Source organism: Harpegnathos saltator, unplaced genomic scaffold (assembly GCF_003227715.2).
Source record: "Harpegnathos saltator strain DR-91 unplaced genomic scaffold, Hsal_v8.6 scaffold328, whole genome shotgun sequence".
Classification (NCBI taxonomy): domain Eukaryota; kingdom Metazoa; phylum Arthropoda; class Insecta; order Hymenoptera; family Formicidae; genus Harpegnathos; species Harpegnathos saltator.
In genome coordinates this window covers 12,765-33,771 of record NW_020230126.1, presented here as the reverse complement: position 1 = coordinate 33,771, position 21,007 = coordinate 12,765, and the positions used below count along the sequence as shown (strand labels likewise).

Sequence of the window (21,007 nt, the reverse complement as noted above, 5' to 3'; positions counted from 1 at the left end):
TTCCTCTCTCTCTCTCTCTCTTTCTCTTCGCGTTTTTTTCTCTTTCTTCTTTTCCTTTCTGCGTACTCTTGGTACCTCTTGGTCCGTGGTACAAAAATAGCGTGTACGTCGGAAGATCTGCTGCTATCGGTCTCTATATCCTGAGAGTCCTCAAAGCGTAGGCCCGGTCCGGTCAGAGACGGATAGCCATATAAGGCGCATGGTATGGGCTCCTGGGAATCCCCGGAAGCGAAGGTCGTTTCCAAAGGTGCTTTCTGCGCTGGTGTGACGGTGTTGCCGATGGCGTGGCGGAAGCGCACGCGGCAGAAAGAAAAAGAGGAAGAGAGAGGGGGCAGACAGAGAGGGGGAGGGAGGGAGGGAAAGAGAGAGAGAGAGAGAGCAAGGGCAAGGTTACGGTAATAGGCGCCGGGCGGCAGATCGGGGAAACGAACTCGCCGCGGCCACGATAGGACATTGCCCTTTACAGATCGCTTACTACAAATGTGTACACACGTCTGCGGACGCGTCTGTATACACGATGCTCGCACATGGAGTGTAACAACTATCGGACACACGTGCACAACATACTGTCTTCGGCGTCATCGCGTCCTTTTCTTCACTTCTCCTCCTCTTCCTCTCTTCGCCTTCTTCTTCTTCTTCTTCTTCTTTTTTCATAGAACTGGTTACCGCCGTGGAAGACACGTGAACGTGCCATTGATACCTCGTTGACGACGATCAGAAGTCAGCCTTGACAGTTCCGCGTTACAATCTTCGCGAGCTTCCTCTTGTTGCCCGCCACTTATCCGCGAACTCGTTACTGCGAGAGGTTCGTTCTCGCCTCTTCGATAGGCGATCGTGGACGCGTTTCGGACGTCTTCGATACGGCACGGACGTTGTACTCTGCAAATACACGCAAATTGTTCTTCGCGGAGATCTATGGAGCTCGCCAGGAAGTTACGGAGGTCGAGTGGAGGAGAAATGTCAACAGCTGTCAATAGCGAGATCAATAGTTTTCCTTCGGCTTATGAGTTACTGCGATCTGTAACAGAAAAGTCCCACATTATCCGTTCGATACCAAAGTTTCAATTCGGTACTCAACCACACCGAAGTGTCCCGGTGAATAGGCATTCGATATGATATTGAAAAATAAGAAGCTATAGAAAAAAGAAATGAAAAGAGAAGAAGGGCGATGAACTCTTGCCGAAGAACTTGGTATCGGGGGAGCGTTCAGTGTCCTTTTAAGTATATATGGTCGGATTTACGAGCGTTCACCGATAAAAGACGGAGAAGCCGAAGTCTAATCGCTCCGGCCGAGCGGATACAACAACCCCTAAAGCTCGTACGGAATTACAAGGATTTTACAGCGTATCAGAATGACGACGCGCCGCGCGATATACGCCGTTAGCGGTGAGGCCTCCGTCATCAGCCTGCTGGCCGAGGTTCTTGAACTTTTCCGGGGATCCGTTTCCAGAACCGAGAGACCGAAGGCACAAGCCGCTCTCAGGTTCGGATCGCCCAGGTGGGGATCGGAATCGTCTGCTGGTACGAGACACTGCCCGGTCGTCACACCTCGGGCATCCTTCGTGTCGTCCGGACACGTCCGTCTCGTCCTCACGTACACGTTCTTTACCGTCGCTCGTTTCGCTCGCTCGTCTCCATCAGCCGTTGGCACTGTCTAGTCGTGTCCTCGCACTGCAGCCCATTCAAGAGTAATCGCACGTAGTGGTCATCGGGTTTACGCTTAATGTCGAGCAGGATCGGCAGCTTTGCGAGTTTGTGGCCGTCGAGTCAGTAGAGGATATCGTCGAGGGTTTTCGAGAACACGGGAAGACGAGGTGACAATTAACATCGGGCAGAAGGTAACTCGAGTTGGAGGCCACTCGTCGAGTTTGTGATCGGAGTCGAGTAGTCAAGGTAGTCAAGGTAACTTGACGGGAGCTTGCGAGAGGAAGAGAGGAAAGGTCGAGTGTGGCAAGAACGACTCGACACGTGCGAGTAGCCACTTATCCAATGTTATCAATCAACATGCGCATATTCAAGACTGTGCTGCTGATCGCGTACCTCGGCGCGAGTGTCCATTGTCTGCCGGTCGGCGGCAAGTCGACGACCGAGTCAGCGGTCCCTCCGACTGTCGTCCCGTCCACGACGGAAGCGACCACGGCCGCGCCGCTGTTGTCTACGCAGTTAGACACCAATTACTACGACCAGCGGCAAAACGGCAGTGAGAACTACCGCATCCACGTGGACGGCGTAGTGCTGGTGTTCGCGCCAGTCGAGGCATTGCTGCTGGCCGGTGCCACCGCCGCCGGCACCACTGCATCCAATTCGCCGACATCCGAGCACGATGGGCCCGCTCCGCTGAAGGTAGGTCTAGCTCAACTGGATGCAGCTCAACTGGCCGTAGCTCAGTTGGATAGTGAGAAGCCCAATGCCGATCTCCAAAATAAAACTGAGCCAGCTAACTCGAAAACGATACACAGGTAAGAGCGTATATACGTTGGCTTTCAAAATGGTCTGAACTCTTTTTTATGTATATCAGAACACGGTTTACTGAGAGAACTCGTTTCTGAGAAATTCTCTCGCAGACTCGGTTCTCATGTTGAATACCTACTGTGTCATGAATTGCATTCGAAAACGAGCGTTTAAATTGTTTTAAAACGTAGTGTACACGATCTCAGTTTTGCCGCGCTATCCTCTCTTTCTCTTCCTAAATTTGCTCATTCAATCAGGAACATCTTCACTGTGATTCACTTTAGGAGAGCTCGTGACGATTTTGTCTGCGTTTCAATATTCATTGATGGTAATGAAAATTTGTAGCTCATATCATGTACACTGTAGATTTTTAAGACTAGTAATAAGTCGGATAGGCGGTTCTTATAATGTGTAACTCTGCACGGTCTTTTCATTACAGATCACCCTTGCGAGTGGCGCATCTATTGGCACCCTTCCTACGTCGCTTACATCCCAATCATAGCGCGAGCGTGCACTGAGACGATATTCCAAGTCCCTCGACTCCATTATGCATAGTGTTTCATGTACGGGCCTTATTAAGCAAACAGTAAGTTTCATCCTCTGGTTACATTATCTGAGTGATTATCATCATCTGAAGGAGAGAGACTTAAAATGAAATCATATTCACAGGGGTGAGATATCTGCATCTACAGGGATAGTGGACGAGTACTCGTATAATATAACGTATATGGTCGACGACGTCGACTTAATATCAAGCCACAATATAATTATCCAGCGTGAAGGACAAAGAGATACACCGATATTCCTAAATCTCTCTTAAGGTCTATTCTTTTTTTGGTTGGGCTAACTTGCACTTTCTTCCTTCACATTGAAATATAATCAAGCATGAAAGGAGGAGGAAACGACGTTCCGGTGCAACATTAGTACGTTTAAAAAGAACAGATCTTTGGCGAAATTGCTTCCTTCGCAGTTTACAACGATATTTGAAATATGAAAAGCCACGGTCGAAAGACGGACGTATTACATGTAGTTCTTCAGCGCAAAACGAGGCAACATGCTGGATGCGATATACGTCGACTTCGTCGTTCATATTTCTGTCTCGGTGTAATGACGCACGATGCGGCATATACGATTATTATGTTCATCCGCTTGTAAACAGCACGGATATGTACCGGTGGAATGTTTTCGCATCGATAATCGTAGTAGCTTCCGCATGTCCACCTATATGATACCGCTTTAATTACGTGTAGAATCACGTATACAATCTATACAATTATATACATTATGACATATTTATATCGATATGAAAATTTATTTCATTAAACATTAAAATACATATGTGTCTCTTTCTCTTTTTGTTCTTTCTTTCTCTTTTGATGTATGTATTGACATCACAATGTGTTTCTGCGACATGGAAATGCTTAGAGCTATATTATGTACTCTGCGTCTCTCTCTTCCTTTCTCCCCCTCCCTTCTCTCTGTCTTTACAATCTTGCGCTTTGATGAAAAATCTTGTTCAAACGTTTACAATATATGTGTCAACTTTAATTTCACTGAGTAATCTATAGTAGAAGACTTTTTTGGAACGTATCATCATAAAACGCATATAGTTCCTACAAACTTTAATATATACACATCTTTAAATAACAGAAGAAGAGAGTCTATATACAAGAGAATAATCGTTTCTCGAATATTCTCTAGTCTTCGTTTACTAAGAAGCATTTTGCAAGTATATGTTCAATTGTATATCTATGATTTATTACAAAATACTTCGCTTTATATTATCTCCTCTTGAATTCCTCACACAGTGATTACATCAATACAGAAGTCTTACATAATCGAATGAAGATGTGATGAAAGATATTTGATTTCGATTTCTGATGAATTCATTTTAAACGATGGTACTGCGAGTCCATCAATTTCTTTATTAAATGCTAATATCATCACTCGTAAAAGTAGGATACCCTGTTTATCGCGCCATGAGAAAAGTAAATGTACTCTGTACTTGTATTTTATTCATGAGTCTATATTAATTTCATGGAAATGTTACGTAGCTGCTAATCGCATATACGTTCAAAATATACTTTTTATAGTCAATGGGAATATAAAATCCAAAATCAGTAAAATCAGTAAAATCAGAAACGTATCTTCTTCCTATGCTACATAATTAGTCACAGCTGAGTGTGATTTCAACTAATATTATTTATTCTTTAAACAATTACTTATGAATGTACAATTATTTTAAAAATAATGATGAGTTGCATCCATTCAAATTTGATTTGAATATTTTTTGATTCCATACAATATTATGTACATGCATCTCTCTATCCAAGAAATGAATGATATAAACGATTATTATCACTATAAATACCATTACGTGTGAAAAAATGCATACAATTAAAATTGAAACAAGAGGAGATTCAATATATATATATAGGAAAAATAGATCTTGACGCGACAATATTAAATACTTCAGCACAATATTTTCACGACTAATAATGGATGATCACTCGTTACATGCTTACCCAGTGAGCAAAAATCATTGATAGAACGTTAATTTAATGATATTCAATAATGTATAATGTTTCTTAAAACGTAGTTTCTTAAAACGTAGTTTGTATCAACATTATGGCGAATAGCTTCGACACTTCAATATTTATAAAACATTTTTACAATTTCCGAAGGAAAATTTACAATTTACAATGTTCGGTCATATTATCCAATAGCTTTTAAAATGTTTTTTAAATATTAAGTGAAAAAATTTTCAAAAGACACACATAAAATTAACACTTTAAGATGTTAGTCTAATGTTTTTTGTTTACTGGATAATGTAATAATTCAGCCTATTGAAATTGACATGGCCATTTTCTAAAGTCGAAATTGTTTATAATACCTAGGAAAATAATGAGTAAACTAATAAGGTATTAAGACAATAAGCGGGCTGCTTCATTCGCATTGAGATCAGTCTACTTCGTCGGGACTGCTATTAATAGTAACCACGGCCTCGTCAAACTTTAATTCCTCCTTACCCGCCTACAGAGGAATTATTATCCATTTGATATTCTTTTTCCAACAGAGACAATAATTTGTCAAAGATATGGCAGTAGCGTGGAAGCAACGCTTTATATAAATGTATCGGCGACATCGCCAGCAATTACCTCTTTGATCAGAATGCGACAATTCTCCACGACGCTACGCCGTCGATCGGACGCGTTGTTCAACACTTCCTCCGACGATTGATGAAGATTATCGATAATCTTGCGCAGTTCGTTCAGTTCCGTCACAGTCGCTTCTAGTTTCGACTCTAAGTTGGACCTGTTAATGGTGGTGTTACAATTAATTAGATCTGGTCTCTATAATGTTGCGATATCCACTCGAGGCTTGATCCACAATGATATAAATTTACCTTTCTTCTTTCAATTCCTGTATACACGTATCATTATCCAGTTGTATGATTCGTAGAACTTTCAAGAGCTTCGTCACGAGATTATCTACGTCAATCACTTGATCAACGAGACCCACAGGCGGACAATAATCTGTCATAGGAGCAGGACCATCGTTGGTACCGGTATCGGATTCGCTCACAGAATCGCAATCCTCGTCACCCTCGTCTTCCACCTGAGAGTTATACAACATTTATTAACCGACGCTTTTCTCATACCGTGAATTCAATTAGACTCGAGGTACTTGCTTTACGACGATGCAAGATCGCCTGAGTGAGATTTGTGAGACTAGTGCACTCGTCACTGATCTTTGACTTCCTCATGTTATGCTCGTCCACTGTTTCGGGAAAGCTCAACGCTCTGCGCAGAGAATCGCTACTCGATACCATGTTGTGCGAGTACGTGTCGGGTAAGGGTACATCTTCCAAAACGCTTTCCATCATCAGGCAGGGCTCAGTCTCAAAGTCCAACAAATCGGATGATGATTCCATGCTTAATTCTACGCAAAAAAGAAGCAGAAAATATGTTTAAAAACATCTGCGTATAATCGTGGCTGAGTTACAAACTCCCTGGCGATGCATTCCGTTACCTTTGTAGATCTGTTTGGACGAATCCAGATTGGATTTCTTGTCAATATTCCTAGCTGCGAAAGGATGCGTCGCAGCGTTGCGAATCGCGCCGATCACAGCGGAAACGAAAGATCCACTCTTTGGACTTGGTGTGCATTCCTTCAAACTTTGCTTAGAGCTAACAGGACTAGACTCGACGCTACTGTTACTTCTGCTGTACGCTTCATTATGATATATGACGTCCTTTGAAGAAAGAATTTCGATGCATTCAACAATAATTCCAGGAAAAAGAATGCAAAAGTACATTTGCCTTCTTTAATTATCAATAAATTTAACGTCAGAGAAAATAATTGCATATTAGGAAATTAACCATCAATCTGTTGTCTATTATCATCGTCTCTCCGCGTGTTCTATTTATAATTTCCATTCATTATATTAAAAGGTATTAGCTTCTATGAGAGAGTTGCTTATATTACTTCAGCTAAGTATATCGCGAGGTATTTTGCACTACTAGGAAAACTTTACTAATCTACTCACCTCAAGATCTTTTCCTGAAATGTTATAAGAAGCAATTAATTGATCTACTAATCCCTCTAATCTGGTACCAAGCCCGGAGAGGGCAACAGCCGCGCCGGACATGGCAGCACCTTGAGTGAGCAAAAGTTCCCTGCTTCGTCGTTCGACGGCGTTCAGTTTCATGCTCATAGATAGATTCTCTTGTCTGCAAGCGAGATAAAAGTGTATGGTCGTAAGAAACAAATTTGCTTCAGCCATCTTATAACGGTATTTACGGAGCACACACCTTCTCTGTTCGCTAATTCGTACTAAATGTTTACATTCTTCCGTTTGCCTTTCCAATTCCGCCTCTCGTTGTATCAAAGACTCCTCTTTCTTCTTAAGCTGAGAAAAACGGATGAGTACGTACGAGAAGGACGATAAAAATCGTACTGCTGGGAAATAAAATTAGAAGAAATATACCTCCAATTCAGCGTCTTTAAGCGCGTCCGCCAAGGTAGCCTTCTCCTCTTGAAGAAAATCTTGCATTTCCGCTGACTCGGCCTCTAATTCTTGCTGCTGTTGTAGTAAAGCCTTTTGCGCGGCTAAGCTCTTGTCCAGATCCTAGAACAAAAGCGTCGTAAAAACTATTAGTTCCTGTTATACTTCGACAACTCTCGTATTCTAATCGAGAACGCGTACGTATTCTTACCCTGTTCAACATGCGGCAGAGCGATTGTAAATCAGCTATCTCGATTAGCTGATTAGCGACTACTTGTCCCGACGATTGTATGTGACACTCCAGCTCGAGGAAACTGTCGCTGCCGTCTGAAAAGAAATTTTAATGAACAGTGTGTCAAGTTGATATCTGAGAAATAATATAAAAATAAAGAGATTCTCTCATAATAAACAATCATAGAAAGAAGAGCCTAAAATTGAGGCTTTTATTAACCTTTCACTTATTTTCAAGATATTTAAAACTCTCACGATGTAAAATAATACGATAACAATAGAGAAGGCTTCTTTCTTTTTTGCGTGATGAAGCGAACAGAAATATTTACAAAATGTCGGAAACAAATCGACAAGAAATGCAATTTTCAACCTGTCAAAGCCGAAATTAACAACCAATAAATTAAAGTTCAATAAATTCAGCCGATGTGCCGACAATTTTCACAGCAAACACATTGTTCATATTCTTTCAAACTCAAAATCATAAACTTATATATACAGGCTATGCCTTCTTATAAGAAGAATTTAAAAATATAAAAGACAGCTGTATTCCTCTTCCACTGTCCACAAATCTTTGTCCAGCTAGACAAAGATGTCGAATATGTCTGCGGTACAAGCGATCCTTTTCAGGTATAGTCTTCACAGCCTCTCATGGAGCGTTCAGCCTATATATATATATATAAGTCTATACTCAAGGCGTTGTCGTGTCTCCTGATTACCTGCTTGTTCCGATTGCGGCGTGCCCAACATAGCCAACACTCGCTGTGCATTTCTATCAAGCTCCTGCCGCGCGAACGCATGATCGGCTCGTTCCTCCTCCAACAGGCGATTCACTTCGACCAGCTCGAGCTTCAGTTTCTCATTCTCCTCCTTCCGCACGTCATTCTCCTCGCTCAGCCGTTTCAAGTTATCACACATATCATCCCACGCATCCTCCGTCTGACAACTTTTGTGCAGCCTCTCAATGACTTCGGGCCCGGCCACCGCACTCGGCTGCCCGGACATCGCATTTTCGATGTCCTGCCCGGTCAAACCGGTCTGCGCGCTGGTCTCATGGTAAATGCGAGTCCTCTCGGCCGTCCTGTGCCTGGGGTACGGAGGTAAACTCTTGTGACCAACGGACAACTCCTTCGCGCCGGCGATTCTCTTCTCAACGGCTCTGCTGAGACTGGCGTCTCGACTGCCAGGTCTGCTTCTCGTTGTCTTACCGTTGCCGTCCATCTTCTCGCCGGGGTTCTTCGAAATCGCGAGCTTATTTCTATTTCTACGCGGTAACGTCGCGTACGTGTCCAGCGCCTTGTTGTCTTGACCGCTGTTCGTCACGGCCGCTTTGTCCGCACGCATGCTTTTCGCGATGACGGTATCGGTGCGCGTGGAGTAAAGTACGCGAGCGCTCGATAAGGACGGTATTTTCGACCTCGTGTCTTCGGACGGTGTGGAGGCTGGCGTGCGCGATCCTCGCGTGCTGGACGCGGTCCTAGATCTCGAGTCGCTCCTGGCGACTGCTCTCACCGCGCCCACGCCGCTGCGTTGGGCGAGATCCTTGTTGATCTCCGTGGTCAACACGGACGGCAATGAATCGGGCAACGCTCTCGTCCTCGTTCTCGTGAAGGACGAGGTGGAGGTGGACACAGTATTGGAGGAAGCGGCACCGGTGCTGGAGCGGCAACCGTACGCCGGCATAGCACGACTAGCAATGGAGGTCTTAGCGACTTCCGTGATCAGGGAGGAGCTCGACTCCCTGGCGCTAGACTTCTCCCTCGATCGTGCCCGATCCCGCTCTCCCCTCTCCCTGCTCGCGCTCGGAGTCTTGGCCAGGATGTTCCTCGGTGTGGCCGTTCGCGATTTGGACCGAGGCGTCGCTGTGTTCAAGCTCGTGCTCGAGGTCGTCGTAATCGGTTTCGCGCGGATGGGCTTCTGTGATTCAACACCTGCTGTTTTCTTCTTCGCCGCGCTGGAAACCGTCGTAGCCCTCTTCACGTTCATGCGACTCGTGCGTACAGACACGCTACCGGCGATGGATGAACTCTCGCTGCCACCTTCGCTGGTGCCTTCGCCGCCGGTAGTACCGAGCCGAACGTCGTCCGGCAACGTAGCGCAGGGGTCCTCATACACAGAACAGCAACTGACGAGGCTGGAGTCGCACGACGCCTCGTCAAGCCCGCCGCAACTGCTCCCGTAATCGACGCTGTTCCTACGTACCTGCGAGTTTCGCATAAACAACTATTTATATTACCTATTCATATGCAAAATGTGTGTGCGATATGAGCGACTCGATAAGCCGAGGTGTCTAATTTTATATATTTCTGCAAACTCTAAGGGGTGAATAACAAAAGTTCAGTTTCGAACTATATTGCTGAATGTTCAGGAGGATCAGTATACAGGGTGCACGATTTATCCGAAGACATTGAAATATCTCGAGAACTATGCATTGGATAAAAAAAAGTGGTTAATGAAAGTTGTTAGTCTCGAAGGGGGACATCCAATGATACCAAACTCGACCTCCCACCTTACCCCCTGGGAGTGGGGGTTGGGGGCAACTTTGAAATCTTAAATGGAAACCCCCATTTTTTATTGCAGATACGGATTCTACGCCACAAAATATGTAAATTTTGTCCGAAACTTTTTTTTTTGATTCGTGATAGATGGCGCTGTAATCGCAAAAAATTATATTTTCCGCAATTCTCCAGAAATGATCATTGGATTGAGAAATAAAAAATACCTGTTCAATATTTTTAAAGAACATAATAAAAGTTATTCCCCCCCCATCCTCGGAGTAGGATGGGTGATAACGTTCAAATCTCAAATGGGGACCCACATTTTTCATTGCAGAATTAGATTGTACATGAAATTTTTATTGAAACAATTTTTTTTATTCGTGATAGATAGCATTGCACTGCCTTTTATAATAAGCCGTAGTTCGCCATACACCCACAGTGACGCGTCGAGCAGTTCCCTCTTCGATTCGGGTTCCCATTTGAGATTTGAACGTTACCACCCACCCTACCCCGAGAGGATGGGGGGGGAATAACTTTTATTATGTTCTTTAAAAATATTGAACAGGTATTTTTTATTTCTCAATCCAATGATCATTTCTGGAGAATTGCGGAAAATATAATTTTTTGCGATTACAGCGCCATCTATCACGAATAAAAAAAAAAGTTTCGGACAAAATTTACGTATTTTGTGGCGTAGAATCCGTATCTGCAATAAAAAATGGGGGTTTCCATTTAAGATTTCAAAGTTGCCCCCAACCCCCACCCCCAGGGGGTAGGGTGGGAGGTCGAGTTTGGTATCATTGGATGTCCCCCTTCGAGACTAACAACTTTCATTAACCACTTTTTTTTATCCAATGCATAGTTCTCGAGATATTTCAATGTCTTCAGATAAATCGTGCACCCTGTATATAACAGAGTTCGTAATCTAATCGAAAAATTGACAGCAAGAGCCAATCGTTTGAACTCTCTTCGATGATAAACAACAATGTTAAACTTGTATTTAGTTATTTATATCTAAATTTGAAATTATTACCTGTCGTCGAAGAAAGTACAAACTATTGTGGAATCGAAACATTCGTTATATATTAATAAACACTGTTTCTTTTTCTTATTGAGTGTTATGTCGCTCTCGAAAAATGTTGGTTTTCACTTGCTTTCAATTTTTTCATTTTTATCGCATATCTTGAGAGCCCTTTTATTTTATTTTACACATTTAACTCTGACTTTAATTGACAATTTTTAACTTATCATTTGATTACAGAGAGTATGAATATGGCTAATATATGGTTTTGAATATTAGAAATTGTGGCTTCGAGCGATATAAATATTAGAAATTATAGATCTAACAAATGCGACTTAAAGCTGCTCGGATATTAAAAATAAGACGGCACATGGTCGTTCGTCTATAAACATTTTCTCCACGTTTCTCGTCTATTATTGAAACTCACTCTTGAAGCTTCGGTTGCGCAGCCCTCGACACCGCTGTCGCTGCCATCCTTGCTATCTTTATTTTCGTTCAGCGACTTCTCGCTATTCTTGCTGTCCTGCGTTTCGCTGATGTGGATGACCGTAATGTTGCATTCGCTGTTCACCGTGAGATCCGGATCCTCCTCGTTGAGAGGCCGTGTCTCATCGTTAATAGGCGAAGCGAGATCTTCCGGTACGCCCGAGTCTTGCCGCGCCACGTTTTGCATTGGCGAAGACACCTTCAAACAATTCTCCTCGGAATACGTCTCCATCTCGGTTGTTTTCGATGAATCACTCATCTCGATATCTTGTCATTTTCCTTGTTAGCTTCCCCCTGGAATATCCCAAAAGAAAGAGAATGAGCAAGAAAACTAAAAGTACCATAAACTTGAATTAATTGAACAACACAGAATTGAATATTACATATTCACTTGAATATCACAAAATGCGCTTGAGAGTGTAAAGTAAGCTAGGGACGATATCTTCGGGTTCTGAACTGGTATGGACCAAACGTAATAATTCTATAATTAGTTTTCGGAATAACGAGACCCCTCGTCCGACGTCTGCGAACAGAGCAGCAGAGCCGTACGATAAACGATATAAACGGCAGCAATTAGCTCGCACGTCCGAGTCGACGAAGCTATTTCGTTTCAGAATCGAGTTATGCCATCCCAATCATGTCTATATTGGATTAGTCGTGAATGGTGTACGCGTTCCATCCCCAACGAAGGAAGTCATATCAAGTGGACCCCGAAATGAAGCGTCTGGACACGTTCTCCGAATTTGCATCGAATCAAGCTCGCCAACTATTCGACAGGATTTCCGGGCATTTTAAATCAACAGATAGTTTTCAATTTGCATCTAAATGCACTGTTTATTATTTAGAAGAATAAAAAAGAAGCAAAACAGATTAATTATTTTTTCCTCATGACCGCGACGACGACGACGACGTTGTCGTTATCAATTTATCGTCGCTCTCTCCTGCGATAAGCCACGGACACAGCTAAACCCACACGATAGAAGATAAAGACCGAGCGCGTGTTATGCAGATATGAAGTCATGATTACGCGAGGGCGACTCTATCTACTACATGGCACCGAGGTAATTCCCCTCTGCCGCGCGTATCTGCACGCGCGTACACGTAGTAGTCTGATATCTTGTAGATTAGTCGCACAGATGCGCGCCAAGCTACTACGTTGATTCATTAAATGACTCCCACCAAGCTGGATGACGTAGCATTTCGTGCGCGAAACGCCGATTTGCGAGAAATCGACAGTGAGAGCGGCACATATGTCAGGAACGGAGTTACTGCTTAAAAATTTCGCCAACCCGCCAGAGGCTCGTATCGAACTCAAGGCTATACACAAAAGTGCATACTGCATTCAAGTGAAAGTCACGTCGTTTCAAGTATTTCGTCTCTACGTATATGCAAGTCCGTCGCATAAATTATCATAAACACCAAATTTAAAATACATTTTGAATCCTGACAGGTTTAGTGCTTCACAGTTAAGGAATATTAAACTAAATATTATAATTTACTCTCTTTGCGTACATTCCTTCCTCTCTTCCAAATTGACCTTACAAAACCGGAGAAAATTACTCTTCGTTCATATGACAAAAGATATTCCGGCGGGAAGGCAGTGAAGACTAGTCTAGTCAAGAAGAAATTCAAACGAGGATTGTCTCTTCTTTAGCTAATTACACAACAATGAGCGACCAACGTTTGAAGATCAAACATGCGAAGCGGGCGCTACAAATGTACGTATTCCAATCATTCTCCTATCGCGGAAGACGTTTTCTCGCCGGCGAAAGCACATCGCAGGCGCAACGATACTTAGCTACGAGTCTGACGAGGCACTTCACCGTGAACGTCGAACACGCGTGGTTGCCCCGGAAGGTCTCGGGAAGTCCCCTCGAGTGATGAGATAGAAGCAAGCGCGACCGATTACTCGGTGAAGAACCCGCACCGCCTCGCACCGACCAGTCGCCACCACCACCGCCGTGCGAGATCGTTATTTGTACGCGGTCACCTCGTCGGCAACGCGTCGTGTCACGCAGTTCTCCGCAACGTAAACAACTCTCTCTCTTCTTCTCATTCTCGTACGCGTTGCACTCCGTTATTTCGCGACTATTTTCCTCCCGACGTCATCCACCTTCCCTTCGTCAGCCTATCGTGTGATACACGCCAATGAGAGACTGAAAACAACAAGGAGAAACAATTGAGACTTTCCTTCGGGAGAAGGGAGAAGTACTGAGCGGAGGCGGACGAGAGCAGTACCTGACCGTAGTACTTAGTATATACTGACACAAGTTACCAGCGTCGTACCAATATCAATACGCGATAACAACCAATTATCGCGTTTATATACCGCGACGGACAGGTGCCGAGTCGGGTGAACCCCCGTGTGGAAGAAAGGCGAACTTTCAATGACGGTCTCCTGCGTGAACGAGCAATTCGATCGAAAGCAGCCGAGGAGGAAAGACCTCGGGAGTTCCATGAGGCGGTGCAAGCATCCTTCGGAGGCCGCCGGGGACGGCGTCGCGGACGACGGTGTGAAACGGTTCCACGGTGACGGTCTGGTCGTCCGGCTGGACTCGAATCATCGCGTACTCGAAATTACAGGCGACGGTTGTCGCGTCATCCTGTCAAAGAACTCGGGCAGCGTCCACATCGTCGGCGATGGTTGTCGTCTGCGTGTGAACCACAACGTAGGTAACATCAAGTACACCGGCGACGGCGGTCAAGTCCTTCTCGGGCCAGACTCCTCTAAGGAGAAGGTAAGATTCGTGGGCGACGGCGGCAAGGTGATCTTCGACTCAGGCCCCGAGGCGGCGGAGCCGACGGTCGATTATGGAAAGTTCCACTATCAGAGAAGGAGCCTGAAAAAGTCTCCGGCGAGTCAGAGGGACGAGAAGACCGCGTGTTCGCGCGGGGAGCTCGCCGGGGGCGCATCCAGCTGCGAAAAATGCGAAGGACGCAACGACGAGGACGGTGGCTGGCGCGTGACAATGTCGTCATCGAGTCGGGAATTCTTGGACAATGTGATGAACGACTTGAAAGAGAGAGGCTGCCGCCAACGGGGGAAGTATAGCAAGTGCGACGACCAGACTCGGAAGTCCTTGCGACGTCAGGTCGTCACCGTCACTAAGGTCGTCACGAAGGTGCGAGGTGACGGCCGGTGCGTGCGAAAACGACTCAACGGCGGCTCCTCGTTGATTGTTAATTCGACCAGCGACGTTGACTCGTCGCCCTGTCGCAACGGACAGGCGTGCTGAGAACTTCGGCCATAAAGTGACATCGAGATCAAGTGACGTAACCGGAACTCAGATGGCATTACGTGAAGCCCGTCTCCGCGTCTGTGAAAAGCGAAAACGTCAACGGCGAACGATTGAATCGTCGTTGTGCGCGTAGTAATTGCGGAGCAATCGACAACGTAATCGATCGAAAGCCGCGAACACTGGAAACCAGCGAATTCTCTGCCGACAGTTAACTTTATTTCCTTGCAAATCTGACGAATGCATTTGTGCGCACATTGCGTCATGTTTCTTATACTTGTGATATATCTTTTTTTATTTATTCCCTAATTCTAAGTATATGCGACTTCTTCGTGTAATTGTCACTGCGCAACACATTTCTTATCACTGATCAATAAACTATGTTTGGAGAATTATTTTTCTCCTAATCCCTTAGCAGCTTCCTTCCCTTTGAAATTTAAGATCGCGCCGAACGCGATGCTCGATTTGAAATGAAAGAATTTGGACAAACGTCTCAAGTCGAAAATCCAGCATTCCAGCGTTGACGAGTTAACTTTGCAATACATTCGTTTCTTGTCGAAAGAAAGAATTTTTACGAACTTTGACCTCGAGGAGATTTGATTTTTAAATACGGTGAAACGGATATGAAATATATATGCCGGGACGAAATAATAATGTGGAACAAAATAAATATAGGAAATAACGACGGAGGAATAAATGCGGAGCGGCGATATATATTTAGATAAAAGCAAAGGTAATAACGGCGTTTCTCAAGAACATCGCGTGATCGATAGATAGAATATCGGCGATGAGCTATTCGCGGAAACCTTCTACGAAGCCCCCTGTTCGGAAGTCACACGCGAGGATATCGAGGAGGTGAAATTGCGACTTCGAGCGCGATCGCGCTCGGATTCATCGCGCGGTCGAAAGACTTCTCTCTCCCGGCCACGGTCGCGTTTTACTCCCACGTCTCTAAAAAAGGAGATACTCGATGAAGTTACGTCACTTGTCTCATCGAGGCGAGTCTCGAATGATTGTTTCTCCCTCCGTTGTTTCTCATGTATCCGCAGTCCGAATCTGGCGAGTCGAGCGCGTCAACGGGTCAGCTCTCGCACGGCATCCTCGACGTAAACCGCAGCCGCTGCGACGCGGTGCGCCGGTTGCTGCGGCTACCGAGATATTTCAGTAAATGGGCGGTGGCCATATGGGCCCCCTGCTGCGAGAAAGATAATTCTATTTATGCGCGACACGGTAATCCTTAGCATGCGCCTGTGAACACAGCAATTCAGAAAGGAAGATTAATATATAATGAATCCAATTAATTCAATTCCTCTGTGTTACTCAAGGAGCGGAATACTTCCAGCATTAATCGCGGATACGAACTAAATCGTTTTGCTATTATTATTATTGTTATCAATAATAGGATGCTTCGATCTTTTAAAATAGGACCTCCAAAATAGAACGATTCAGAAAGGGAGACTAATCTAACGAATCCAATTAGTCGGAGAGTAATTCAATTTCGCCGTGTTTCTCTCTACACAGAGAAAAATATTCTACTACTCAGTTTGCTTTCTTAACCAATACCTTCGACAGAGAACATTTTCTTGATAATAATCTTAAAATATACTCTTCACAAGTGTTAGAAGAAAGGTTCATTACCATGTACAAAAAGAAAAAAAACCCCGATAATATTGTAAAACTTGTACCATATAGAGAACAAATCGAATGTTTTAATTTAATATAAATTAATTGAACTTAATTGAAGTACTATATTCACTGGAATTATATTTTGAATAAATTTCATTTTTATGATGAGCTTATGTGGTACGTTTGTGAGTATATAAACTTTACTTAAATGCAGTATGTATTGTTTTGTGTGCACGAGCAAAATATTCCTTGTGTTGATTTATTAATCGAATCATTAACCATAACTTAAAAATGGAACGATTCAGAAAGGAAGAAAGATTAATCTGAGGAATCTAATTAGTCGAAGATTAATACAATTTCACTATTTTCTTCATGAGTGAAATATTTCCTCTGCATTAACTCTGGAGCGAGTGCAGCCGCGTTTGCTGTTGTTTGTATGAATAACAGCAAAATACAAATGCATCCTAACATTCCAGACTTGAGATTGGTACAGATTCGCGGCGGGTTTCAGCCAATCGAGGAGCATTGCAATTTCAAAGGAATCGCTCGTGAAAGCAAAGAGAAGCAAGGAGCATTCCCTTTTCCCTTTCTCCCTCTGCCCTCTCTCTCTCTTTCTTTCTCTCTTGAGACTCAATTCGGATTAGGCCCCGCACTCTCTGTCTCCCCTGCGTGATCCGTCCGGGCGTCCACACGCCGTGGATATATTTATCGTCTCTCTTCGCTAAAATCATTCCGCGCGGTCCAACTTGACCTGTCTGCACGCGAGAGCGGGTTTTATTATCCGGCGCGTTCATGTCCGCGCTACATACTCGCCTCGCTTGCTCGCTCGCGCTTCTTCGAGCGATGCAAATAGCAAATTTTCCGCTGGCTTCCCTCTTTCATCAAGTACGCGTATGTCTCACAAAGCCTAGCCACTTCACAAAATCTACGAAGGTGGTTCCGATTTCTCGATTATCTTCTTCGCTCCGACAGAGCTCTTCTTTGAATTGCAAGTCGTCAAGAGTGGACTTGGTTGGATTTAAGAGCCGATTCGGTGGTCTGATTTAAAAACCGCATTCTAAAGTATGATTAGTATATTCTTCATTGAAATCCCACGAACTAGCGATTCAATCGTTATCATAGTACTGCAATCGGTAAAATGTCGCTGAAGAAATCAGTTAATACAACAATAGCGTCTGTTCCTGTTGCTGATGCAGTTTGCAAACCGTGTCATCATACGCAAGGCGCACGTTAATCCCATTGCCGCAGACGCGGAAAGTTGGGTTTTGATACAGCGTATAACGAGTGAATCTGTGTAATACAGATTTTGCGGAGAAACTTGTTTATGTGCCGAGGAAAGTATCTTTCTATTATTCTATTAGTATATATTATTTCTATTAGTAACATCGACGACCGCTCTGCTTATTGTTCTCCTTTTAAGTATAATAGTTATCTTCAACACAACGGATATTCTCTTTCTTGAAATACACTTGCCGGAAAATCGAGAAGAGTTCGTTATCATGCACTCAAAAGAAAAATTTATTCTTTTCTCAAGAATATTATAAAACTTATGTTCTATCTGTTATATAAATGTAGGAAGAATAAACCAAATTTTTGTTTTAATTTAATATTCTCTCTTCAATTTTTGATATTCTTCGCTGAAGCGCTAAACTAATTAGAATTCGGAATGTATTTAGAGCAAATTCGGTGCTTATGATGAATTTCTGATAGAACAAGAAATTTGCGAACATGTAAACTTACGAAACACTTGAAACATTTGGTAGCATCTACTCAAACGCAGCATGTATTTTTCCATATATGTCTCTGAGGAAACCGCACGTTAACGGTATAAGCAACACTTGTCCTCGCGTTTCGACAGGGCCGTTAAGTGCACATAAACACGCTGAGGATACGCGCCGTGCGGTAATCGCGCAATTACATGAAATTATGCACGTGCCGCACGATATATCATGCTGCCGCCATCGTCGCCGCCGTCGGCGGCGGCGATCTACCTGACAATGTGAAAGTTTAAGGCCACACTAGAGCGCGGTAATTGACTGAACTAATTGTGGAGCAAGAAATTCCCGTCACCATACTTACCCGGCTTAGCGGACTAATTAGCGCGTTAATAAGCGAACGGAAGCACGCGGCTGCATCGACATAACACCCATAAACGGCGTTCTCATCCACGTACGCGCCGCTGCTCTCCTCGATCGTACACCGTTGTCCGTCGAGAAATGGAGGGAGAGGGAGAGAGAGCGAGAGAGAGAAAGAGAGAGAGAGAGAGAGACGCGCTCTTTCCTCCGCGCGCGCGGTCGCGAAAGTAAGTTACAATTTCATTCCTACCCACCTGTATAATGCGTTTTGCACCGTGTGCAACGTGAGAGAGCACACACGGTGCTCTCTAATTACACTGGGATCTCGTACATTTCTTTCTTTTCTTCTGTCGACAGAATACGCCAGATTCCACGTGAACCTTGCGTCAATTAACCGTCCCTCTCTTTCGCCGTTGTTTGTTGCCGATCTGTATCGCTTTTGCCAAGCGTCTTTAACGTCAAAGTAATAAGTACACAGGCTACTTTCTTCTAATCCGCCACGCGCGTCTCTACGAGAGCTCTCAGAAATGATAGATTCGAAGGATAAGAAGAGCGTTCATCGTTCGTCATCTCTCTCTCTCTCTCTATCTCTCTCGTCATTCGTTATTAATCTTCATCGGGGGAGAACGACGTGCGGAATGACCTTGCGCGACTTTCGATTCTCACTCTCGCGCCGAAGCCTTCACAGAAATCGCAAATCTGAAATAATGACAAGCGTAAGACGATGTATTGTTTACACGCGATCGCCGGCTAAAGTTAAAGGGGAAAAAAAAGGAGAAACGAAGGTGAAGAATTATCGGCGAAAACTACGAGTTTCCGTAACGACTCGCGCGCGAATCAGGGATCGATCAAACATCGCCGACAACATGTATTCATGACGAGGCAACAACGTGAATTTAACCGTCACTTTTGTCACGCGGACTCGTATGACTACTTTATCGCGAGTCGTTGTCGTTAATTACTTCCGTCAATCTTACTCGACGAGATAAATGTGAGACGTTGCCTCTCTACGCGTCTCTCCCTCTCTCCAAGTCAATATCGACGACGTACGACGAGGTAACGATCCGCTCTTTATCGTAGTGTAAACAGAATCGTAGCACAGCCAGAGATTTATACGTTTCGACGGTATTTCTCGCGCGTCTCCCCGAGGAGTCATATATCTCCCTTGGAAATCGAGAAACCAAGAGACGAAGAGGGACGACAGGACAAAAAAGCAGGGGCACAAAGGATCGGAGGGCACCAAATAAACAGCCTGCCCAGGCTTCGTGCGGGGTGGCGTTTTCAAGAGAAGCAGATGTTCGAGATGTCGGTATTCAGTTTCCGAGCTACTCGCGGAAGCTCGTCGCGCAGAGAAAGAGGAATACAAGTCCCTCGTTGTTTCTATCGCGATTATCCTGCGTGAAAAAAGATGCGTAAGACACCGTACTTACGATGTAAGGACAATACACAACGATGAGCTCCAGTTTATGTTTCGACAAGAACGTCGTGAACTGGGCGGCCGTCAAAGACGCCGAGCGAACAAATTGATTCCTCGACGATTCAATGATATGTTTAGCGCACCGGAAGCAGAAGATAAACGATCCAACCCCCTGAGCGCTGGCACGTAATTCTGTGACGTTGGCGTTGGCACAGGATGCGTGTACCCCCACCCCATCTCCGATAACCCCGTTTATCGTATAGAATATCAAAGGCCATGCAAAGGAGAACCCTTTCCTCTCGCTTTTTTCTCCGTGTAGATAGAAAAGCTGGGGTGTATCTTTTTTCACATATCTTGCTTCTATGTACCGGGCAGTGGACTTGGCGACACGAGATTGTCGAACTTCCAAACCGGGAATGCCAGGCAGGATATTTCGTCGACTGTCCGATAAGCCGTTAAAATTGCTCGCGAGTCGAGACAAGCTTCCGGCGGCCACTCTGCCGCCCACGAGGGTGTGACGAACGCGTCACCGTTGAAGCCATAACCTCTCGCGATAGGGTGGATCTGATGCCGTCGAGGGCGGGAGCGAGTCCAAACACTAGGATCGATAGCGCGGGACGAGGGTAAAGAGCGAGATCGCTTACCTCGAGTTGGTCGAGCAGGATTTCGCGATGATCACCGCGTCGCCGGGCGGTGGTGCGTCTGTGTACAGCCTTTCGTCTTCACCCGCGTTTCCTCAGTGTGATGAAAATGGAGCGATGCGAAGTGAGAGCAGTCTCACGCACGAACATCCGCTACGCGAACCGGCGTCGACTCTGATCTCGGACGAAGCATTCGGCGAAGTGCTCTTCGCGCGCGCAAGTCTCTCCCCGGAGGAACCGATGGAACGTGTACGCACACAGGCTCGTGAGTCCTCTCGCAGGGGGTCGCAGAAGAGAAGCGAGACCGTTGCGTTCGAGAC

At 44.7% G+C, this 21,007-nt stretch overlaps 3 protein-coding genes across 9 annotated transcripts; 2 read left to right on the top strand and 1 right to left on the bottom strand.

Annotated features, from left to right (window-relative positions):
- Window positions 1-12: 12 nt before the first annotated feature.
- On the bottom strand, window positions 13-21,004 carry corn (microtubule-binding protein cornetto). Of its 7 annotated transcripts, none has more exons than XM_025300100.1 (13): window positions 20,691-21,004; window positions 18,884-19,328; window positions 11,634-11,986; window positions 8,407-9,910; window positions 7,671-7,786; window positions 7,442-7,582; window positions 7,266-7,363; window positions 7,001-7,184; window positions 6,484-6,706; window positions 6,143-6,393; window positions 5,858-6,069; window positions 5,610-5,766; window positions 5,138-5,484 (listed from the first exon to the last, which is right to left on the bottom strand). In XM_025300100.1, exons 3-13 carry the CDS (start codon window positions 11,949-11,951, stop codon window positions 5,413-5,415), a joined length of 3,276 nt encoding a protein of 1,091 aa, XP_025155885.1. In that variant the 5' UTR covers window positions 11,952-11,986; window positions 18,884-19,328; window positions 20,691-21,004; the 3' UTR covers window positions 5,138-5,412. The 7 variants fall into 7 exon arrangements, with proteins under 7 accessions (XP_025155889.1, XP_025155887.1, XP_025155888.1 ...); XM_025300101.1 differs by lacking the exon at window positions 20,691-21,004 and adding an exon at window positions 20,060-20,255; XM_025300104.1 differs by lacking the exons at window positions 5,138-5,484; window positions 18,884-19,328 and adding an exon at window positions 13-1,018.
- Window positions 1,492-3,563, top strand: LOC105185337 (uncharacterized). Its single transcript, XM_011144745.3, has 3 exons — window positions 1,492-2,459; window positions 2,891-3,037; window positions 3,121-3,563. The coding sequence occupies exons 1-2, from the start codon at window positions 1,990-1,992 to the stop codon at window positions 2,967-2,969; spliced, it is 549 nt and encodes a 182-aa protein (XP_011143047.1). The 5' UTR covers window positions 1,492-1,989; the 3' UTR covers window positions 2,970-3,037; window positions 3,121-3,563.
- Window positions 13,200-15,323, top strand: LOC105185335 (uncharacterized). The gene has a single exon (XM_011144739.3). It carries the CDS (start codon window positions 14,080-14,082, stop codon window positions 14,926-14,928), a length of 849 nt encoding a protein of 282 aa, XP_011143041.1. The 5' UTR covers window positions 13,200-14,079; the 3' UTR covers window positions 14,929-15,323.
- Window positions 21,005-21,007: the final 3 nt, after the last annotated feature.